This window comes from Rhinolophus hipposideros (assembly GCF_964194185.1).
Source record: "Rhinolophus hipposideros genome assembly, chromosome: 2".
Taxonomy (NCBI): Eukaryota; Metazoa; Chordata; class Mammalia; order Chiroptera; family Rhinolophidae; genus Rhinolophus; species Rhinolophus hipposideros.
In genome coordinates, this window is record NC_138048.1 from 83,794,009 (window position 1) to 83,817,173 (window position 23,165).

Consider the following 23,165-nt stretch of genomic DNA (forward strand, 5'->3'; position numbering starts at 1 on the left):
TGTCAAAGATAGAAGAGCTTGTTACCAAAAAAATAAATAAATCATATAACAGCAAGAACATAAGTGATGCGGCTTTGATATTAGAAAAGTGCCATACAGAATTTTCTAAATGCATTTTGACTATTCGATCCCAATTAAGAAAACTAGAAATATTTTGTGGTTCTTACCTGCTTAAATGGAGGAAGGTAAAACCCTTGGATTTAAACGGACTATATGGTACTGTTTGGATATTGAACATATCGTTTTTCAGTCATTTTCAGACTTGTAAAAATTTCCTCTATAAAAAGTTCAGTGTTTCAGGCCCTAATGATTTTTATATCTAAATAATCATTTATGAAAATAAACAGATTTCTAGTAAAAGGCAGAGTTGGGTTTTAGAATTTATAATTACAAAGGATCCAATATTTATAAATTTTGCACATATAAAGACACTTCCTGTATATAGTATTACATGACATTGAAATATCTTGGGGAGTTTGCCAACTCTCCCTAGAATCTTAACCATAGTTAAATTATGAGTAAGTTCCAACTTTCTGAGGTACAAATTATGGCTATGCCAATAGGGAGAAAGATTTACTGAAATGTCTTTCAGTATGTTTTAAATCCATGGAACCATCACAAAATTTAGACTAACTCCATAGTTCTCGCTGAGTTAAAACAACATACAATACTCCATAGGAATTTCAAAATTATTACATTGGGGGAAAGTACTGTCAGAGATGCTCACATGTATCAGTCAGAGGAAAGCTGGCTGAGAGCTAAGGTGCTTGAGAACTGACAAGATTTCTATAATTCCTTTATATTTTCTTCAGCACCTGTTGAAGGGGACAAGAGGCTTATATTTTTCACTACAGTTGTATGCTGATATAAAACTTGTCCCTTTATATAAAATATTTACCTGCAAAATAAAGTATTCACTCTTCTCTGCTGACTTGACCATCGACTGCTAAGTAAGGTACTTTCTGCTGATTCTCAGAGCACAAAAGTTTAAGCAGCAGGTTCTGGTTAGGTCTGTTCAGTCATTCAATCACGCATTCATTCAACCAACTGGTATTTATAGATCATCCACTACGTGTTATATACAGTTATCTTAAATGGAACCAAAACAACAAAAAAGTTTTAAAGAATTCCCAGAACTTTTATTTTTCCTTAGTTTTATTAAAAAAATAAATAGGTCATAAAGTTTTTTTGTTTTTCTTTAGGGAGAAAAAAGGAACAAGTTTCATAAAATCAGATAAGCAACGGTAAGGTGTCTTAACTTGAAAAAGATTGGGAATCACTGGTTTACAGGTTATAACTGAATGAAACAACGACTGTAACAGCCACAGTTGGCCGTTTCATGCCAATGGCAGCAAACAACAATCAACTAGGGCAAAATAAATAACTGTGGAAGCCCTGAAAAGTGTTTAAACAGACTGATTCACTGAGACACCAGCATAGATGTATCTTGCTTTAAACAACACAGAAGTTCCTGAAAAGTTTTGTGTAAATGAAATAACCACAAACATACTAGAAGAGGTTGGCATTTGAAGGAATTCTGTGGTGAATTCTTTTGTGAACAGCCACTTCCACTTTTGTAAATCCAAATGTTTGCTTTGCTTAAGGCGAAGTCTGTCTAGCTGCTAGTACCTCTGTGAACTGAGGCATCAGAATATTCACCGAACACTGCTCCAGCTGGGCCAGTGGCACAGTTTCCAAGTTTGTGTTTCTATTAAGTAGTGTAAAATACAGAGGCAGCCAGGGAACCCAGCTGCATCTGGCAAAGCAGGCATAGTGGTGGGATGACCACCTTAAACAACATTTCCAAGTCAACAAATGCTTCTGACAGTCTACTTTGTGCAAAGCGGTAATAAACCTTATCAATTTGGTTATAGCTATACTTCCTTTCTCTAAAACCTGTCAGGGCCTAGGTCTGGAACCCTGAAATAAAGTAATACTTCTAATCCTCCAGACTGGCTTTAAGCAAGTTAGCCCAACTTGTTCAAACTGAGTGGATGATAATGGGAGAGACTGAGTTTTCCAAGGCTAAAGTTTAACATGAGAATCGCACGTAACTAGTTAGTGAAAAATTTTGCTGATGACAAAAATTGTTTAAATTGTTCCTTTTTTTTTTTTTTTTTAAATTTCCTCTAAACAGAACTCTGAATTCTCAGGCAAACTGCAGGATGGTTAGTCACTGACACTCTCTGCTTGGGTGATACATTTCAGTCCTGCTGATAGAAATAAAAATTTCTTTCCACCCAGTAGAATTTCATGAACTGATATACACCATAGCAGTGATATTTTGGACAGGAATAAATATGACAGTACTAGTTCCAGTCAGCTTTTTATCATTGTAAATATACAGAATCCTCATTTTGTTCACAGCTTCCATTTCATTTGGCTTCTACCAGGCTTAAGTCACATTTAATTAGGTAGGCTGTCCTTTTTCTTTTTTTTTAAAAAAGCTTCTAATAACATTGCTGCCTATATGTACAAGTGTGAATGAAGAGTATGTAATCTGTAGTCTTTCCCACACTGAGTACACTAACGACAATTAGTAAATAATTAAAGACTAAGTGGTCATTTTAAAACTTGTTTTTCTTTTAAAAAAATTTCACTTTCTAGCACTTAAAAAAATGGGTCTTAAAAGTGCCCTATTAACCTCCAATGCTGTTCCCCACTCTGTCCCACCCATCCAAAACCTGCTACAAATGCTGGATTGAGTTCATATCAAATCATTTAGCAGTACCAAGATTTTTCAAATGGAAACAGTGTTACTGACTTCTTCATATTGAATAACAAAATAAGGGTAACTCTGGTCATCATTAAAAATGACAAAAATCTGAGGCTCAAAGAAATTATCCACACAAGAGTCATATAGGTCACTGGTGACACTGCCAGGATTGACGGGAGGAGGTCTTCTCATGCCATGACTGCCCATTGTGTATCTGCCAGTTAGTACTTTGGCCAGAAACATGAAATGGACTCCTTTGGAGGACTTCTTAGAAAAGTTATGAGAGTAGCTTGCCTTCTTTGCAAAATAACTGCCTTGTCCAAACATTGTGGCATGCTTTCCACAGACTCGGGGGTCAAAGTTGTGCTTGCAGATTCCATCTACCACATCCTGGGATGTTCCATGAAATAAATGCCTCTCATTGATTATCCTGTCACGGCCACACATTTTCCTGTTCATATATTCCTTTTTCCTAATGCAAAGAGCGGATAGGGAATTTAGAAGAAAGACGGTATAGATCAATTTAATAGGCATGATGTAGACATAAACTTTTCTTTATGGTTTCAAGGGGGAGGAAACATTAAAATAGCTATCGAGCAAAATGCCAAGTAAGAGCATGTTAAAAGTTTAAACTTATCTTTTCCACTGAAGATAGGAAAAGCCCTTTCCTTTTTATTATCCACCAATCAGTTACATGCTTTCTCTTCCATTTCAAAACTAGTTTTCACATCTTACCTTCTCCTTTACCGCACTTGTCTAATTCCACACACCTGAGTTCTCTTAAAGCTAGGATTCTTCAAAGCTACATGTATTCCTTTTGTAATACATCCGTTTGTTTGTTGACTGGAGAGGCAGCCTAGTAAAGTGATGAGGAGCAAGGCGTCCGGTGCTAGACTGCCTGCGTTCAAATTCCAGCACCATATCTTATTAGCTGTTATGCCCTGCGGCAAATTACCCAACGTTTTTGTGACTCAGTTTCCTCTCTGTAAAATGTGGATTGCAATAATCCTACTTATAATCCTCCGTTAGGAGGATTATGTGAGTTAATGTATGAAAAAATACAAATATATTAAGTTCTATGCAAGCCTTCACTATTCGAGTCTGCATTTGTCATTAGCTACAGTAAGAAAAGTGCTCTTGAACTTTTCGTACTCTTGACTTACCTTTTATATTTCTCCCAAAGAAACTGATTTTGGACTCTCAATATTTGCAAAATTCTATATTTAAACTCAGGCACAGTCTTATGAAAAAGATTATAAATGATGCGGTAACTTTTGTCCTCTGCGGAAACAGGCACTTGGATGAAGTCCTGAGATGGATGCATACAAACCCACGTTTCAGGGTAAAAGTTGGCTGAGGTGACCCCATCGGGGCAGATGATTTGTGACGATGAAGTGGCTTCGAGAGGCGAAGGAGCCTGTGTGGGAACGCCACCGAGTGTCCTAGAAGGGAGTGGAAGGAATGTCAAGGGGAAACATTCAAAAATAAGCACATCTCACAGTACAGTACTCCATAGCAATACGTGATATTACAATTTGTATAGCTTAACTGCTTCTTTAGAAAATAATATGGAACGTGCTGTCTATTCAAGAAAAAAATCTTAACAGCAAATATTGCCTGTACACAGATATTATTAGCTTCCTCCTGGCCTTCTCCTTGTGGAGAAAAGTATAGAATACCCTGCTGCAAGGTAAGCAAATAAGCAAGAGCAAATTTACAAATATGTTTCCTTTCTGAGTCCTGGACTCCTCTCTGGCCTATATAGCTAAAGAAACTGTTTCAAGGGAGTGATGATCATTTACATTCCGTTCTTCAAACTTCGCTGTTTTAAGTAGAAAACATATTATTACTAAAGTCTATGTTGGGTAGGGGAGCACAGTGAGGGGAGACTAAGGCAGGTGGGAATGAGAGGCTTACAGGCAGAAAACACAAAATACTAAAAATAAAAAAGCTTCAACTTGAATTTTTTATAAAAACAAAAATCATGGTGTAGGCATTGACAGTTGACATTTGGTATTTGCTTCATTTTTCAGTATCACATACAACAACAAAACCATCAATACTATTCAAATTTGATAGCTTTAGGTGTGATGGAGCTAATTACTTTGAGCTCTAGACACTAAACAGCACATCCTTGAACCTTTAAATTCAGGTCTGCTACTTTGAAGGATGATTTTAGACTGCTGCCTGATTAAATGCTTAAATTGAAATCACATTTCTTGGCCACGATTAACACAGAGCAAAAGGGAAACAGCAGAGAGAAAGGAAATCCTGACCCTGAGACACAGATTTAGGGCCAGGGTACTGCAACACTCATCAGCATGTAGTGGTCACAAGGAAGCAATGAGTCTGCCAAATGGATTAGGAAACTGAAATTTTCAAAAGAGCTTTGTGACACAGAGGTTACAACTGTGTGTGAACATGCATCTAACCTCCAAGAGCCTATGTTACCATCACCCTCCTCATTATAGCCACCTTATGACCAGGCATTTTACACACAGTATCACTAACTGGAATAACCACCCTGCAAGATGGCTTGGTTATCCCTTCTATTCAAATAAAAAAACTGCTAGCATAGCTAGCAAGGACCAGAGCCAGGATTTGAATCCAGGCCTCTCTAGATAGTTTCTAAGTGCATGCTCTTTCCATTTCCATGTATTTCACAATTCATACATATATTTAACAAGGCTTGAAAAGTGATGGATACCAAGTGATGCAACTCAGGTTTGCCTGATTCCCACTACTACCACCACCTCACATCGTCTTTTGACTTTTAAGAGATGGCTTGATAAGAAGCTAAAAATTGTAGAGGTACAAATGCCTTCTTTAATGTCCCCCCGCACCCCCCTTCAAATAGCTGTGCCTAAGATTTATCATGCCTCAAAGTCCCTGTGTGAGACAGACATGAAGTTCTGGGTGGATCCAGGGCTTCCAGGAAACCCTAGGCACTGATTTAAAGGGGTGCTGGTTTCTCTAACCCTCATGACAGAAGGTTCAATAGTTCTTGTCCTCTGGAGCATTTTCACAGCCCTGACAGATTCCTCCAGAGTCTTCATTCACTGGTACCTTTTTCTGAAGAGGCGCTTCACTGTCTTAATCAGATTCTGAAAAGTGTCTAACTCCTTAAAAGCCACCTCTATTCTGGAGGATGGCAGGAAACACAGAAGATAAGCTCCTTATTTTTAGCTATCCCTGCTCTGCAAAAAGGGTAAATCACAGCCCATCAGGTTTTCCCATGTCATCAGTGGTCAAAAGTACCGACAGATTTCTGGGTTGAGGGAGGAAGGTAAGAGTCTCCCAAATACTCTGCCCAAAACAGGTTTTAGGCTGTCGTCACCGTACTGAAAACCTGGCACTAACAATAGAAGACTGCGCTCCTTTCTGACATGATTCCTGCCTAAAAACCAGTTTCATAAAATAAAAGCTTCAAAATGTATTCTTTCCTTTTCCAGGGGAACTGGGTCTATTATTTACTCACACATTCTTGAAGATGAGCCTGTATAAATAAATCCTATCCATCCTAAGGTATTAAATTAGATTTTATACATAAGGTTAACATCCATTCCTACCCACAAGATGCTTGCTTTTTTTTTTTGAAAATAATCAAAATTTTTAAGTAAGACATGTTTGAACACGTCACAAAGAAGGATATACAGAAGTCAATTAAGCACATGAAAAGACATTCAACATCATTAGCCATCAGGAAAATGTAAATTGAAACTTTGAGGAGATAATGTAATGAATCTATTAGAATGTCAAGGGATGCTTGCTTTTAACAAGACAGCATCCTGAAGCTAAAACATAAACATGCATATAGATGTGGCTGATGGACTCGCACACTCTAGTTGCCATGGGGTAAAAGCATATACCCCAAACGCAGTTACAAATGTGGCTTTATTTTCTGAGTATCCTAAGTTTTTATTCAGCTCATGGGTATTCTGAGAACTTCTTTAGGGAGGCAAAGTTGAAGTCTAAGGAGCTTGTACAAGGACCTCTGAAGAATGGATTTTCAGAATCCAAGGTCACCTTTTACCACTCACTTTCCCTACTCCCTTGTCATTTTGAAAGACTTTTTCTAACCCAACTTCAGTAATGAAGTAAAAACGAATTCATTTTATCCTTTCGGGGGAAGAGTCAAAGAAATTGTATCTGGCCTTCTCATGACCACGAGGTGACTGCATGGGAGAGATGTCCTCTCAGCCGAAATGAACTCCTACAGCTCAAAACCTGTGACTTGTTAGCTCTCATGCAACCTCAGCTCAAGGATTCTAAGAATATTCAACAATAAGCTCCTGTTATCAGCCCTATTAAAGGGCAGCAAGCACAGAGAAACTTTTTTCTGTACGCATAACTATGAGGTGATGGATGTCAACTAAACTTACACATTTCACAATACACGTAAGTCAAACCATTATGCTGTATACCTTAAACTTAGTGTTATATGTCAATTATATCTCAATAAAACGGAAAGAAAAAAAGCAGCAGGGAAACCCTCATTTGTAAAGAGCTAAATTTGCAGGAAATTGACGAATTAAGTCAGCCTCCCTACCCCACCATCTTACCACCTCCCTACTAGGGCATTCCCAATTCTTAGGCATCTCTGATTCCCTGATCACTTTGGCTTTTTGACACCTATGTTTTTCTTTGACCTTTTGTGTTTACTAACACTTAAAAACAAAACTTTCTTTCTGACTAAGATCATGGTCCCTCTGAAATCTATTTCTCAAACCTGCTTTGTAGAACTAATCTCACTCCTCTTTCTCCCTCTAGGCTGGTCCACGTGACCCTCGCCCCAGACTCTACAGGAACTGAAGCACTTCATTTACCCATCCCACCCCAGTGAACCTGCTGCTTCTCTGTTCTTTTTTCACTGAAGTGTCTGCACGATCTCTTTGATTTGCTAAGCTCTTACTTTATATACTCATTATCACTGTTCCAAACAAGACGAAAACAGGAAATTTTAAAAAGAAAAAGGAAGAGAGAATAGTGACTTTTTTTGTTCTCTTGTAAGCCTAAGTTATAAATAGCAAGGCCATGTTTGCGGCATTAATTATACTATAGCTAATATTATTATTATTATCATTTTTAAAAAAGATTTTATTGGGGAAGGGGAACAGGACTTTATTGGGGAACAGTGTATATTTCCAGGACTTTTTATTGGGGAACAGTAATGTGTTTTTCCCAGGACTTATAAGCTCCATCCAAGTCAAGTTGTCCTTTCAATCTTAGTTGTGGAGGGCACAGCTCAGCTCCAGGTCCAGTTGTCGTTGTTAGTTGCAGGGGCCGCAGCCCACCATCCCTTGCGGGAGTTGAACCGGCAACCTAGTGGTTGAGAGCCCGCGCTCCAACCAACCGAGCCATCTGGCCACCCTGGAGCTCAACGGCAGCTCACTGACTTCATTCTAGTTGCGGGGGGCATAGCTCGCTGGCTCATGTGGGAATCAAACCGGCAGCCCCGTTGCCCAGAGCTCGCGCTCTAACTAACTGAGCCACCCGTCCGCCCCTAATATTTTTATAGTTCACACCTTTACAAAACAAGGGGAAGTTTAAAAAGAAGGGGGCCGAAGGGGGCATTCTACTATAATTACTCGGCTTAGGATTGAAACAAACCAATTTTCACAATTCTGTCCAATTCTCTCAACAATGCAGCACTAGAATGAGCATTCTTACTCTCACACAGAAGCCACCTGTCACTTGACTGGCCCAGCATGCCGAACTGCAGTCTCACTAACGAGTTCCCCTAGAAGGATAGTATGTTCCTAACTACTGGACGCTGACACTATCTCCAGCTGTGCCAATGAAATCACATAAATGGCATTGTTATTATTGTAATTTGCACACTTGGACTAGAAAAGAAAGCACACATTTACTCCAAGCCAATATACATTTCTAATATTGGCCTTATTACACAGTGCTTTTAGATACTGAGAATTTGTTTGTATTTTATTTTTAATGTTCCCTTTGCAACCTCAGAATTAGAATCATTAAGATTGTGTTATAATGATCTGGAAAAACACAGTTTTGGCTTGAAATTAGAAAAAAAAAAGCTAGTAAAAATTTGAAAAGATTATCTTCACCTCAAACATCAGCAGAAGAGACCAACCAATATTACTCTAGTCCTCCCAAGTTCATAAAACCAAGTAAACTAGTATCATTTAAAAATATCAGGCTCTAAATATAGTATGTCTGACTAGACTATATAATGATTTTCCTAGAGATACTGACTTTCAAAAATGGCCGTGCTGATGGTCAGGTGCCCACCTTTTGGCAACTATGAAAATGTGCCAATGGGCTATCTAGAGAGGGAAAGAAGAAAACTGGGAAAATGGAAAAAGAGCTCACCTACAATTCAGAAGGATGAGTTGAGTCTCAACCTAAAAGTACGACAGGTAATTTAGTGAGTATTACAGGAAGATGGGCCACACTTAGCAAATGAGAATGAGAATTATTTGAAAAGATGAATTCTTCCCATGCACTCAAGGAAGAAGAATGGAGAATACCTCCTTGAAGAACTCTCCCTACTTGACCTGGCAGTTTACCTGGGCTGGGAAATAGTCCCATAACGAAAGGGTATCATCAGAAAACTCAATCTTCCATGAAGGACGCAAATACAAACTTTGCCTCATTCCAGATATAATTACTTTTAGTTGTATAAAAATGTTAATTCTTCTGTGCTTTTCAGTCCAAAAAAATCTAATAGGATGCTCACACTTTGGTGTGGGGTTAATTGGACCTTATCTGAATTCTATTTTTTGAAGAATTAAACCCAAAAAATAACTTAGAATTTCCCATTCTAGAGGTAATAACAAAGTTAGTCTCTTAATTTAAAATCTTTTTTTCTCTTTGGCATTCAGTTGTACATGTATGTAAAATGAGAGTAAAATGAGACTTTTCACTGGACACTTACTGTAAATATGGAAGCAGTATAAAACATGAGCGAAAGAGTGGTCTCCTTTTTATTTCTCTTCTGAAGAATGAATTGTGGAGGATGTAGTGGTTGTTCCACATCATAAATCGGACCTCTTTCAGACCCCGAGAGTTGGCTTCTTCAATCAATCGAATAACAGACTATGGAGTAGTAAACAAGGTAAAGGGAAAAATGCAAGTTAATAAACAATTACAACGAAATATGAAAAATGTTACTGTAACCAAAGCCACAAATAGCTAAACTTGCTATTAGCATCAGAAGAGTTTCAATAAAGTTCAGTGAGTCAAATTAATTCATTTTATACGTAGGAATTTTTTTCTTTTTTCTTTTTTTTTGGCAAAGATGCAGAGTAGAAAGATGGTCCCTGTTTAGAAGAGCATGGATTTTCACCTGAAGAAACGCGTGGAGCCCAGGAAACGACTCTATTTTGAGGCCCTACCAATGTCCTAGAGATTTTTTTTATATTTCTTAAGGTAATTTTCAGAAGAGGATTTAAGATCGTAGTATATACACAGTTCAAATAAATCAATTAAGTTCCAAGCCTAAGAAACCTCTCAGAGGAAAAATACAGGGACAGCCCAAGTATTCTGAAAACATATTTTAAATAGCTTCTTATTCTCTTTGGAAGGTATCAGACGCTGGTGATTACTTAAAAAGAGTCAAAAATTTTAATTCAATATTGTGTTTTATAGCAATTAACATACTAGGTCATTTTGTTAGTGCCTTAAAAGAAAACCTAAGGTAGATAGGTTAATTCCCTCTTTTGTAATGCTGGAAATTAACCTGATCAAATTGAAAAAGTCAAATGTTTGGAATGTGAAATTAACCTCTAAAGTCCATTTCAGGATGTTTAAACTTGACTCAGAATTCTCATTTAGAGGCAAAACAAACCATCATCATTTTAAAACCTTGCTTTGTGATTGATGAGCTATTCTTACCATCTTAGACTAAGGGATGCATGTGTACATTTGATAGAATTTTAAATGATTAATTTGTCTAACCACGGCTCAATAAACATTTTCAAGTACTTCTTCCAGGGGCCTAAGAGTGATTGTTTCCCACTAGACTTCTGAAATGCTAAGTGCAACACATGACCTAATCACCTGAGCGCAGGAGCCAGATATACTTGTAGTCAAAAGTTACACGAATGGCTCATCTCATTAAAATTATCCCAAAGTCGGCACTGTGTCTGAGTCCTTACCACTGTAAATACTCTCCACAGTGTAAGATGCTGGGGAAAGCGTTTTCTCTCTTTGATAATAGTGGTATTCTACTTACGGATTCCAGGAGATTAGTGGGAAGAAGTACATTTTCAGAAAAACCGAGAGAGAAAAGTGCTACTTAGATCAACAAGAGTCAATTACTTTTTTGATTTGTAGTTTTTTGATTTGTCTGATCATTGTTGGAAAGGATGAATGAAAGATCAGTCAACGAGAAAAAAATTCAAATGTACTTTTAGGAAAAAGAACTTGTAAATACCTCAGGATATTCTCTCCATCCAAAGTGGTCCCTACAGAAGAATTTCCAAACTGTGTGGTAAACAGAGTTGACATTGCTAGAGGGTGGTGTGGACAGTCTTCGTAGTTGGTCAAATTCAGTTGTTTCATACACATTCATGGCGTTCAAATCTGCCCAAAATTCTTGTCCTCTAAAAAGACCCAAGAAAAAATGATTTGTTGATATTGTATGTGCAAAATAGAAGTATCTGAACTTCTCATTGGACATTAAAAATATCCAGTATAGCATTTGTGGAATTTTCAAAACTGGTCTTATTTTATTTTGGAGTAAAAGGACATTACTGATTGTTTCCCCATTTCCTACATGCCTTTTCTTACTAAGACCAAAATTTCCAGGCCGTGGAGTCATGGTAAGATTGATTCTATCCTACAGCATCACTGGCCTAAATCAGTCAACATAATCCCATCCTCTCCATCAAAGCAGGATGCCAAACCCTGGTCTCAGCCAATCAGGGAGGCAGATTTAGGATGACGCTAACAGAGAAACAGAAGAAACTTTTCTTGAAGCTTGTCCTTTTTTTCAGAGGCATCAGTTTACCTAAGTGAATACAGGTATATACAATCCTGCCTGATGAAAGACAGGAAAAAGAAAGGGAAAATTAAATGACCCTAGATGAGGTCGGTACTGCTCCTGTACCCAACATCAACACTATCTTTTATGTGGGTGGAAAAAGGAGTCGGCAAAACATGGAGAAAAATAGTTTGGCTTATTATGCGATTTAGCTATGAGAATATTGTCGTCATTTTTGTTATCTGGCTTGTTGCTGTTGAATCAGCACTTTACAAAACATCTCAATATTTCTGGGGGGAAAATCCCACTATATGAATCATAATCATTCAAGCAATTAATTTATAAAGGGAGCTCCAATTAAAACATTTGTGTTTCTTTTTTAATGGAACTTCATCTAGTGTCTGAAACATCTGAACCATTATTTTAAGTCACTGGCAAAATGTTCATTGCTCTTCTTTTCATTTTTGTTTTAAAGTTTGCTAAGAAAACAAAAAATAAATCATAAAATAACATCATAGCTATACTTCCACCACCGATTTCTAAATGGATGTCTATAAACACATGGGACACTCCAGATCCAGTGGCACTCAGGATGGCTGGTTCATGTGAAATCCAGACGTTTGGAAAGATATTCCCAATAATTATTTCCTTGTTGTAAATTAGGATTTTGAAAAGGGTATTAATTTTGACCTGTTGGTTAGTCCAACACTTTCCAAACTGCTCTTAGAACGCTTCTTGGAAGGACTGTTAATAGGAATGCTGTGCAAAAAGCATTCTGTGGTCAAATGTTTAAGAAAAGTTGGTTACACAAAGTTAAACAATTTACTTACTGCAGCCACTCCTCAGCCCCTTTAATGTGCTAAGAAGTGCCGTGACAAGGACTATTAAGTATCCGTCCAAACCTATAACAATGTTGTCCCTTTTCCTCATGAATACCTATTTACATCTCTCAGCAAACACCAGGGAAAGCAGTATTTTCCACCACCATCCCAATACTCGTATTTGTGAGTCAGCTTCTATTTGGAAAAAACTCAAGCCATGAACCCAGTTGATGATGCCGTGAAGCACATAACTTGTAAACAGCAATATGGTCCTTTAAAAATTCCTAAAGAACTTTCCAAACCCCTAATTTCTTGCACAGAAAGAGTACCGACTAGTAGGATGTGGTCTTAAAAGGAATATAACTTTAATTGTAAATTGTAGAATGGGAATAAGACAATAAAACGTAGTTTAAAGTCACATTTGGACACACTGTTTAAAATGATCTTTGGGAAATAGGAATACTCAATCAAAAAGGAAAAAATCTTTTTAGGAAATCCTTAAAAAAAAAAAAAAAAAGAAAAAGAAACCACTGAAATTTGAAACTCCTGTACCTAAACTAAACTTCACATCAACTTGCTTTAAACAATGTTCACTTAACTTTAGGAGAATTTGATGTTATCACTGAGCCAAGAGATAACTAACTTCTTTCGCCCTCTTAAGATCATTTCCAGTTTGTAAGCAGATTTTCCTGCTTTAAGTTTATTTCCCAGTAACTGTTCCCAATTATGAGTTAACAAATCCTCAGTATTTTCTTTAAGGAGTTCTTAGAACAGCAGTCGTTATGTTCAAACGCATTATAATACACACAGCCAACGCTTTTCGCTATTAAAGTACCCGATTTTATTCTGGACACCGCTCCAGCAATTTTTGTTTAAGTCTGTGTTATTAAGACTTCAGAGATAATAATTTGCATGAGAAAGACAGCTAACACTGCAGCTTTTGCTACATCCGTCCTTTGGGTATTATGAAATTTCTATGACAAATCCTAATTTACTACAATCAAATGTTCTTTGGATTGATGTATCAAAATACTGTTTTAGCTCTACTGGATTTTCAATATGCTTTTCTAGATTTGACAGAGACAAAACAACAAATTTGAAAAACATTAAATTATCTTTTTATAAGATTAATTTTACCACCTGCTCTCCCTTAAACAGGGAATGCTTAAAAAAATTCAAAGCCAAGAGTTTTTTCCCTCCTCGGTCTACATCAATATAAATGCACGAAATACAGACGCCAAATGTTCAACACCCGCCACCCTTCGTTAGCAGACCATTGTTTTCTAGTATCGGAAAGCAGTCAGGAGTCATGTATGTGTGGTAACGGTGATGGTGGGCTGTATTAGGCAATACACAAAGATGTAAACAGATGCAGTTCCTGGCTTCCAGGGGCTTCAAGAGAGAAATGAAAAACCAAACATAAAACCAAAGAAACAGTACATCTGCCCATCTAAACTTATCAGCTGCAAATACACTCCCAGAATGAGAGGACAAAGAATAGGTATGCAACATTATGGGAGAGGTGGTGGTTACTATCGAACAGGAATGGATAAAGGTCAGGAAAAGTAAGAGGCTTTACTGCGTCAATCCAAGATAACTTTCTGTAAGAGAAAAAATGCCAGGAGCAGTTTAAATAATAGGAAATAATACCAGTAAGTAAAGGGCTATGTGGAAGAACAGCAAAAAAGACTTCTTTAAGAACTGTACTTCTTGGAAGAAGAGTGGGCACAGGAAGGGACAGAAGCAGTGCAGACAGTTTGAAAAGGAAACCTAAACAGGGGTACACAAGAGGCAATGTGCGAGACGTCAGGCCAGGAGCTGAGGAGGTAGATTCCGGGTCCCAGACAGAGCCTTAAATAAGGGTAGGAATTTAGAGTATTGAGCAGTTGGTGATAAAGGGTCGAAGAAGTAAACAAATACAGGATGTGTAAAAGTTCAGCAACAGACAGTACTAGAGATTGGGAGGGGGAGCTTTGGAAAAGCAGGGTGCAATAATCCTGGTGGAAGAGACCCCTATGTGGCCTAAGGGCATTCCTAATGAGGGATGGCCAGAAAAGACCCAAGTATGGGAGATAGCCACTGTTCTGTAAGATTTAGATATTGCTAAATATATCACATGGCTAAATCAATCAGTACTGATTTACCCAACATATAATCCTATCATGATGAATCAGGAAAAAAAAGTCTTGTGAACAGATTGCTAATTTTTGCTATAAAGGGGAAGAATGAACTTGCAGTGATAAAATATTAACAATTCTGTTTCCATATACTTTGCCAACAAACACACCACCACCACACATACCAATATAAGAATCCAGATACAAAACTAATTTAAAATTCTCAAAAGGACACCCATTCTCATAATTTAGATGCTTTGTAACAATGGTTCGCCTCCTACTCAACAAATATCTTGACATACCAATTAAATCAACATTTTCCAACATGTATTAGCAATACCAACACCCACACTAAGTCAGAAAGTATGCCCCCCACACTATCTTCTGTGGATATTTCAGAGAATAAAAAGGAAGTAAAAAGGGCCTACAACGTAAATGATAAACAGAGCTGTAATGGAAACCAAAACTACTAAAGAAACAGTTGCTGAATGAAATACAAATTAGTAAGAACATGATCTCTGTTAGATAACTACTACTTGGGATTGTGCGTTTGGGAACTCAGTAAAGAGTGTAACCATTTGGGGTAACTTCTCTATTTATAAATTGTTTGAAACCAAGAAAGAAATGTGGCAATTAAAAAAAACAAAGTAAGCTTACGTAGACACACTGATTAAGCACTGGGCTAGGCATGAAGATAAAAAAGGCAAAAAGCCAAAGAGTCAGTGGGGAGAGAGACAGATACAACAAACAAACCTTGTGGCTTAGTGTAAAATGTGACACAAAGGTGGTCTGGGGAAAGTGAATTTCAGAGAGGGCCTACCTCTGCTGAAAAAGGGGTCAGGAATTATGGTCAAGGGAGGTGTCCCACATGGATGGAACGAGAGCCAAGTCTGACCAGTCAGCAGGCAGACAATGGGAGGCAGGACCCCACGTGCAGAGTGACTGACACGACAGAAGCTAACCAAGCAAGGCACGAAAGAACCGAGAGCGCGCAGCACATGCAGTTCATGTGGGAGGTCAGGGTGCATGTGTGTGAGAGGGATGATAAGAGATAAGACTGAACTGGAGAGGGTGGCTGGGGCCAGATAATGAAGAGCTTTGTATGCTGGGTGAAGAGGTTAGGACTTGATTCTGTGGGCAGTAGGAATCACTGGTGGATTTTCAATAAGGTTCAGACTTGCCTTTTATAAAGGTCACGCCGATAGCAGTGGGATGGAGGACTGATTTGTTTATTGTTGGTAGGGCGGTGGGCAAAGGGTGGAGACAGGCACTTATTTGCTAACTATCAGCATGTTCATTATTAATATTTATTTTTGTTCTTGGCCATCTATAGCCATTAGAACTGCACATGAGACACATGATTACAGAACTGAGGAGGCAAAGGATGTTTTAAGAGGAATTTCAGAGTTAGAACCTTGTATGGAGTATGATTACACGTGGAGCTGAAGGGAGTAGAAAGAGTCCAGCATGTGTCCCATGTTTCTGGTCTGGGTAATTGGATAATGGTGCCATTAAGTGTGACAGAAATTACAGGAGGTGGGACACATTTAAGTGGGAAGATGATGCAAATAAAATATAGAATTCCAACTTTAGCAAACATCAATTAAATATAAAGTTTTTCTGGACATACTCCGTACAGTTTTAACCAGATGGGTTAGACTCTGGAACTTTGGCTTCCTGCCTGTAACTGGTTTCTACAAGGACAAATCTGTCACTTCAAACTAATTAACACCTGCCCTAATCAGCCGGACTACCTAGACACAATTAATAGGTCCTCTTATTTTATTACTGTGACATAAAGTGAAAAATGTCTCTTAAAACTGAGGGTCATCACGATAGAAAGATAAAGATCAAATGCAGTATGAAGAGTGTGAAGGCTCTTCTGCTGCAGACTTAAGACAGGCATGACAGATGGGCTATGTTTGCTGCTGCTAAAGAAATTTTACAGGCACACAAAATATAGCTGGCTTTTGATACCTGGCTTTGATGTTTCCAGGAACTCATTTAGCAATGCTGGAATATCTGGCAGCTTACATATCCCTTCAAATATGTTACAAGGTGATGGGAATCAAAGCCATGGCATATACAATACCAACATATTTTGTAAAAGCAGTGTAATTATTCAGCTTCAGAGGACTATGTACTCTTTAACTTTCTGCTTTAGAAGCATAGTAACTGTCATTTATTTTGTTACTAATTAAGATTTTTGGGTAACAACTGGGTCTTTCTCTTGGTATCCAGAAACAGCTAGAGACACAGAGACATACCTCCATCAAAACTGGGAGCTTACACGATTATACACATGGCCCTCAGTAGTTATGGGTAGGGAAGAATCAAATGTTGACTCTCAATTAGATCTGCTCACATCTAAGGAGACCCTGACCTAATCCAGACAAGTTTGCTGAGGCTTACATCGCTCTGTAAAACAATTAACATTAATTTTGGATCATGGATTTATCTTACAATCCTCAATACCTCAAAAGATTGTGGGGCAGGTAAAAATATCCCCCACTTTAAGATATATTCTTTAAAAAGGGATCATTAAAAGGCAAAACTGTGACTGTGTGTGCTGCTACTTTGATCCCTCTTGGGACATCTTGGAAACAGGTGAAAGAGAAGGCAGCAAGTTAGTGAGCAGAATGCTGTCTAGAACCACATTTATCTGTGTGCTAAATCCCATTTACAAATTGTCACACATCTAATCAGTGGTCTTAAAGTCATTCTAGAAGTGAACAGTGAAATAAAAATGAGAGTATAAGAGATAGGAGGAAAATGGAAGGCAGGAAGGTTTCTTAAACGAAAGGATATCCTGCTTTTAAGCTTTTGTAATTCTACTGCCTCCAAAAGAATGTGGGCCACTAAACAAACACATAACACAGTTTATTCTCAAGAAGCTATACTAACACACAGCCATTTGAGTATATCTAAATGTTTCCTAAACCCCTAAGAAATAATATCATACATTGAAGTCCCCTCCACCCTATGCAACCACTAAAACAAATGACTATATCCACTTGGGGAAGAGAACCTATTAAAACACTGTTGTGTTGGGCTTTTTTTGTTGTTTTATTACAAAACTACCGGCTTAATGCAAAGAATACGAAAGAACTTTCCAATAAGACGTGGATAAGCCTAAAACCTTTTGTAAATAAATATTATGAGATCATAAGATGGCACTACTATCTATTTATGGAGGCATACGATTCAATTTTGCATCCTGAAGACATCAGAAATGTCATACAGCCTTAATTTTTATCCAAGTTAAGTCATATGTCCTGAGACTCCTAGAAGGTAACTTAAAGGAGACATACTTCTCAATCATGGCCTGAAGAGGAAATGAAACTTAATTTCTATAAGAACAGCTGAGATAGAAAGCACATTTTTTAATAGATTTTTAAAATGTGGATCATGCTTTACACAATCCTTAAATTTTGCAGTTGTTGCTTTAAATGACAATGTATAAATATCCCCTTTGTTAAGTGAAATATTTTTAAACAAAGAGTTCTATCTTACCTCAGAGTGAACAATAAAAAATGCCTGCCATGTACTCAGGGCACAAATAATGATTAACTCAATTTTGTGGATATAGAATTTGACAGCATTTAAAGAGAGCTGAAATATACTTGTTTATAAAACTTTTCTACATAAATATTATAAAACCAGTTATATGTAAATGCTATAATTGCTTTAAAATAGTTGTTTTCAAATAAGATCAAACAATTCAGAATTCATTTACACATAAATGAAATACTATAATTAATTATAATAAAATATACCCTCCAATGACTCCTAGTAAGATACAATCTGCTAGCTTAATTTATTTCTGGGTTGATTTTTAAAATTACAAACAACTCCTAAAAAAGGTTTTTATTCAGAACTCAATTGAGCCTTGGCTCTCCCAACAATCAGTACGATAAACTAATTGATACAATGAACAAATTAAAAATATAATCAATGATGGCTTATTATAAGAACCCAGAGATGAATAAGAAACACTTTCAGCACTAGAGATTTGAACGTATGCAAACTAACTATATAACAAATGCATCACACCCTGAGTTTTTAAAGCAAATTTCTGAAAGAAAAAGGACCTCCTATAGAAAACATACTAAGAGGTTTTTGTTTTGTTTTTTGTTTTTGGTCTAGGTTTTGTAAACTAAAACCACAAAGCCTTTTAGCAGGGTTTTAAGTCAGTCAACTTTTCCTAGGAGAAAGGGATTCTACAAAGTCAAATTCCTCTAATAGATTAAATTTTATCAATTTCTTAAGACAGTCTACATTATTTTTTTAGTAGCAAATTAATTGTAGAAGACTTTACAGAATGCTTTTGAGGTGTAGCAACATTTGGACAATCCAAATGTCAGAAAGCAAGCAAGCAAAGTTCCTCCTTTCACAGACTCTATTCCCATTCAAGGATGTCTTTTATTAATTTGGAAAGCAAACCTAGCATTTCTCCTGTGCTTATTTTTATTCTCTCAATGTCTGGAAATGAAAGAGAGAAGCCAGGTGACAGTCAGAAACCAAAGACCAACCACAGCAGGAAATTTAATTTAGAGTATTTGTGCCATTTACCCTCTCAGCGCCCTGATCAGCTGCAGGAGCTGTGAAGATTACAGGGTGCAGGCAAGATTCTGCAAGCACATGGACGGCTGCAGGCAAAGCACACCCTTAAGCCCCTGCCCCTGCCATTCTTCACTTACTATTCAGTGCGGGTAAAAATTTAGAGCAAAGAAGGTCACCCAAACTCGATGGCTATGTCAACGAGAAGGAACAATCTAAGACCCTCTTAATCCAAAAAGAAAAAAACTAATGTAATAAAAAGAAATTCCAGTAAGTGTGGCCTAAACATTTTCCAATCATTATGAAAAGTGCTATGTTTCCACATTAAGACTATTCACAAATCCTTCCTTATGCTCAGAAGCAATTGCACTAAAACAAAGAACGTCTATTTGCATAACAAATACAAATTCCCTGAACAAATCTTTCTTAGACAACTTAGTCATGGGGATTCTAATACACTCCTTACACAACATTTTGTGGCACACATACTGGCAAATCACTGGTTTCTGTAGAATGTGAAAGGGAACAGTCATCACTCCAGCATTGTCACTCTCATAGGAGTTTACCCTTTCATTGTGATGACCATTGCAAAGGTTCTTTACTGGTCAAGTGGGTGTCACCAGTAAGTAAACAGCACATAGCAGGGAAGGATCTAGGAGACAGGCAAATTTTGTTTTATGGACATTACAAACAGGAATGCTTAGTTAACTCCCTTCCATGCTTGTCTTAGCAACAGTAACTGACTAGGTCAGCAAGGAAAGGAAGCTTTAGAAGTAGCAATTAATATCAACTTCTAAATTTGAGTTCATGATCACAGAATTGGTTATATTTAGCACAAAACTGCAATACTGTCTTTTGCACAGATTAAATATAAATCTTTACAAACTACCAAGCTGAGTAAGTGGAATTTATTTTACAAAGAACCCTTGATTTTCAAAGATTTCAAAATGTATTTCATCAGAACCTACCTCTTGTAATTTCAAATTCCCCTATTAACAAGGAATTAATCTATATTGGAAACTTGAGGCTTTCAGTTAATGAGTCAGGGATTGGGCTGGATTAGTTTTAATACTTACAGGGATTTTAAATAGAGGTGAGTCTGTGTAATATAATTCCTGGTCCCTGGAAAGCACTACCATAAATAATCTATAGATACAAAAAAAATGTTTTGTTTTTGTTAAAAAATTTCCTTCATATCTAAAGTGTGACTTGTTTTGCTCCTAGAAATGGTGAACTATATTCGTATTTTATTCCTTTGTACAATGTTTATGGAATTGCAAAGAACTGTTCAACCCAAGATCTTAAGCCACTACCTAACAATATCAAACCCAGAATGAAACAGAAAATGGCTCAATCCTCAGCACTCTGGTGTCTTCCAAAGATATAAAATCAATCATGGTCACTTCACTTTAGTTTAAGATTCCCACATTTATTTTAGAAGAGAAACTTTACTACTTTTAACAAAGGGAGTTTCTTGCAAAACTTACCAGTGTCCAATTTGAACCAGCCTCACAGAAAGTTGTGCCAGAATAATCAAGAGTCATCTTGTAACGCAAAATGTATGTTTTTTTTCTTTTGAAAAATGATATACACAGGTACTTAAGTTTTCCTTCCACAAAAGGCAACTGCAACTCACAATGAGTAATTATTAAAGGTTGTTGACCTAGGTTAAGAGGACCTCAGGTCCTAATTTAAATGTGATCAAAATGACTATCAGATAAAGGATGCAGAATCTGGTGGTCTCAAATCGGGGGATAAAAAATAAGAAAGGCCATAGGAAAATAGTCACAATTTCAAATGGCTGGATTTCAGTAGCATTCCTTGAGTAGTCAAGGTTTGTATGAGCTCTATACATACTGCTTCACCCTTTAGAAATAGCCCCCAAACCCAATATAAAACTAAGAATCATTAAGATCAGAGATGCACTGATAGAATTTATGAATTTACCTTTGCTTTATGGTAGAATGCAAATCTAGAATCCTGAGATTCTAATGTAACAATAGGAAACAGATTTACAGGACACAGTAAATTAGTCAAAAGTTGCATTTTTTTGCATGTCCACACATGCAGAATAAAGTTTTAAATGTTGGAGTTATTACATACTTTTCTCCCAGTTTATTTTCAATAAAAAGTAAAAGCTTTAAAGTCAACTCAATAAGAAAATGCATACTATATGATGTACTTGTAGGGACTGCCAGATAACCTTATAAACTATTTCTTCCAATTGTCTTTGCTTTTTGCAAGTTCATTTTCATTACCATAAATATATCAGGAACAGACTGACCCCATCCTGAAGCCAGGTGACAGCTGCTTGAAAGTCTAATCTGTTTTTTGATTAAAAAAAAAAAAAAAAAACCGGAAAAGAAGTAAATGAATGATTGCTATTGATTCCCATGATAGCTCTATGCAGACCCACTAACTCCTCTGGGTTAGTATAGACAGAAGCCAATTAGTTTTATTTCATATGTAAATAGAAGCATAAAGAGGTACAAAAAATAATTCATTGGATTGCTTTATCCTAAAGCACAAGGCACACATTTTGAAAGTCACTTCAAGTACAGTTCTTGCTTATGGAGCTCTCTCTTTCTCTTAGGCAGGAATTTTTAAAATAAATTCAAACTCATTCAGCTGTGTATATTCAAGAAATACCAAAAAGTCACAAGGCATAGTAAGTTTCAGCTGTTCTCATCTTTCCAGTATTATCAATAACACATAATGAGGTAGTTCATACATCATCACAGCTGTGCAGGCCAGAGTTAACTTGGCTAATTTAACTATTCCAGTAGACTTCAGTCAGGAGCTTGCTCTATTTTGGATAATATACTCTGCAAGTCATATACCGTGTTTCCCCGAAAATAAGACCTAGCCGGACAATCAGCTCTAATGCGTCTTTTGGAGCAAAAGTTAATATTAACACCCGGTCTTATTTTACTATAAGTAAAATAAGTATAGTAAACTTATTTTACTTATAGTAAAATAAGACCGGGTCTTATCTAACATAATAGAAGAACAGGTCTTATTTTTGCTCCAAAAGACACATTAGAGCTGATTGTCCAACTGGGTCTTATTTTCGGGAAAACACAGTAGAAAAGAACAGAGTATGACCTTTATTATCATTAATATGCAATTCTCCCATCTTCTTTCAGAGTTCCTTTTAAATCATCTAATGATATTGTCCCTTGGACAAATTAAAAAACAACAGCACACAACAAAACTTCTAAGAGCAATTAGCAATCGAAATCATGCAAAACTAAGACTATGACAACACTAGGCTTTAGCTGTATTAAGTAAAACTCCCTCTTTTATCAATATCCTTTAATTCCAAAGAGAAGAACACTGTCCTCTGAGAAAAATTAACCATGAAGTCGAAGTCTGCAAGTTTCTACTCCACCCTCCCACTCAGAAAATTCAGAATTAGAAATAATCACCAGTCATATTTTCACCTACAGATTACCTCCAAAATAAGGTTTGCAGAATGCCTCTTCTTTATGGTTGATAATAACTATGAGACTTCTTTAAAATGTATGTAATGCAGAAACTAATGGTGATCTTATTTGCTAATGGCAAACTTGCACATCCTCCATGATTTTAATTATCCATAACAGTAATGTACAGTTAGTGAAGCTCTTTTAAAACTGCTTAGACCTGCCATTTAGCGTCATTTTCTATTAAGGATGAGTGCCTAAACTGGCAGAGACTGTGTTTTCTTAATCAAAACATAACATTCAATGTTGTTTTCTTAACTTCCTATTTGGAATTTGGAAATTCTCCAAAGCCCATCCCGTGTGTAAAAGCCTCCGCATCTAAATATGGGAGTTCATACATACAACTAGTTTCCAGTTAATGTTGGCAATAAACATCTGCAGATGTACAAAAGCAGAGTGTGATGGCAAAGTGGGATTGTATCATAACTTGGGGTGAAGGCAAAATTGAAAAATAATTAAAATAATTTCATTATAATAGACCAAGTAAGCATTTATTATTATTGAAATCCT

General features: G+C 36.9%; 1 protein-coding gene across 4 annotated transcripts in view; it reads right to left on the minus strand.

The window, feature by feature from the left end:
* Positions 1–369: 369 nt before the first annotated feature.
* Positions 370–23,165, minus strand: part of TIPARP (TCDD inducible poly(ADP-ribose) polymerase) — a 114,454-nt gene continuing 91,658 nt past the window's right edge. For all 4 annotated transcript variants that reach the window (XM_081026325.1, XM_081026324.1, XM_081026322.1 and 1 more), the window contains 4 exons: positions 11,124–11,292; positions 9,624–9,784; positions 3,880–4,158; positions 370–3,188 (listed from right to left, as the gene is read on the minus strand). In XM_081026325.1, the coding sequence (XP_080882451.1) occupies positions 2,741–3,188; positions 3,880–4,158; positions 9,624–9,784; positions 11,124–11,292 (1,057 nt within the window). In that variant the 3' untranslated portion in view covers positions 370–2,740. The remainder of the gene's footprint in view (positions 3,189–3,879; positions 4,159–9,623; positions 9,785–11,123; positions 11,293–23,165) is intronic.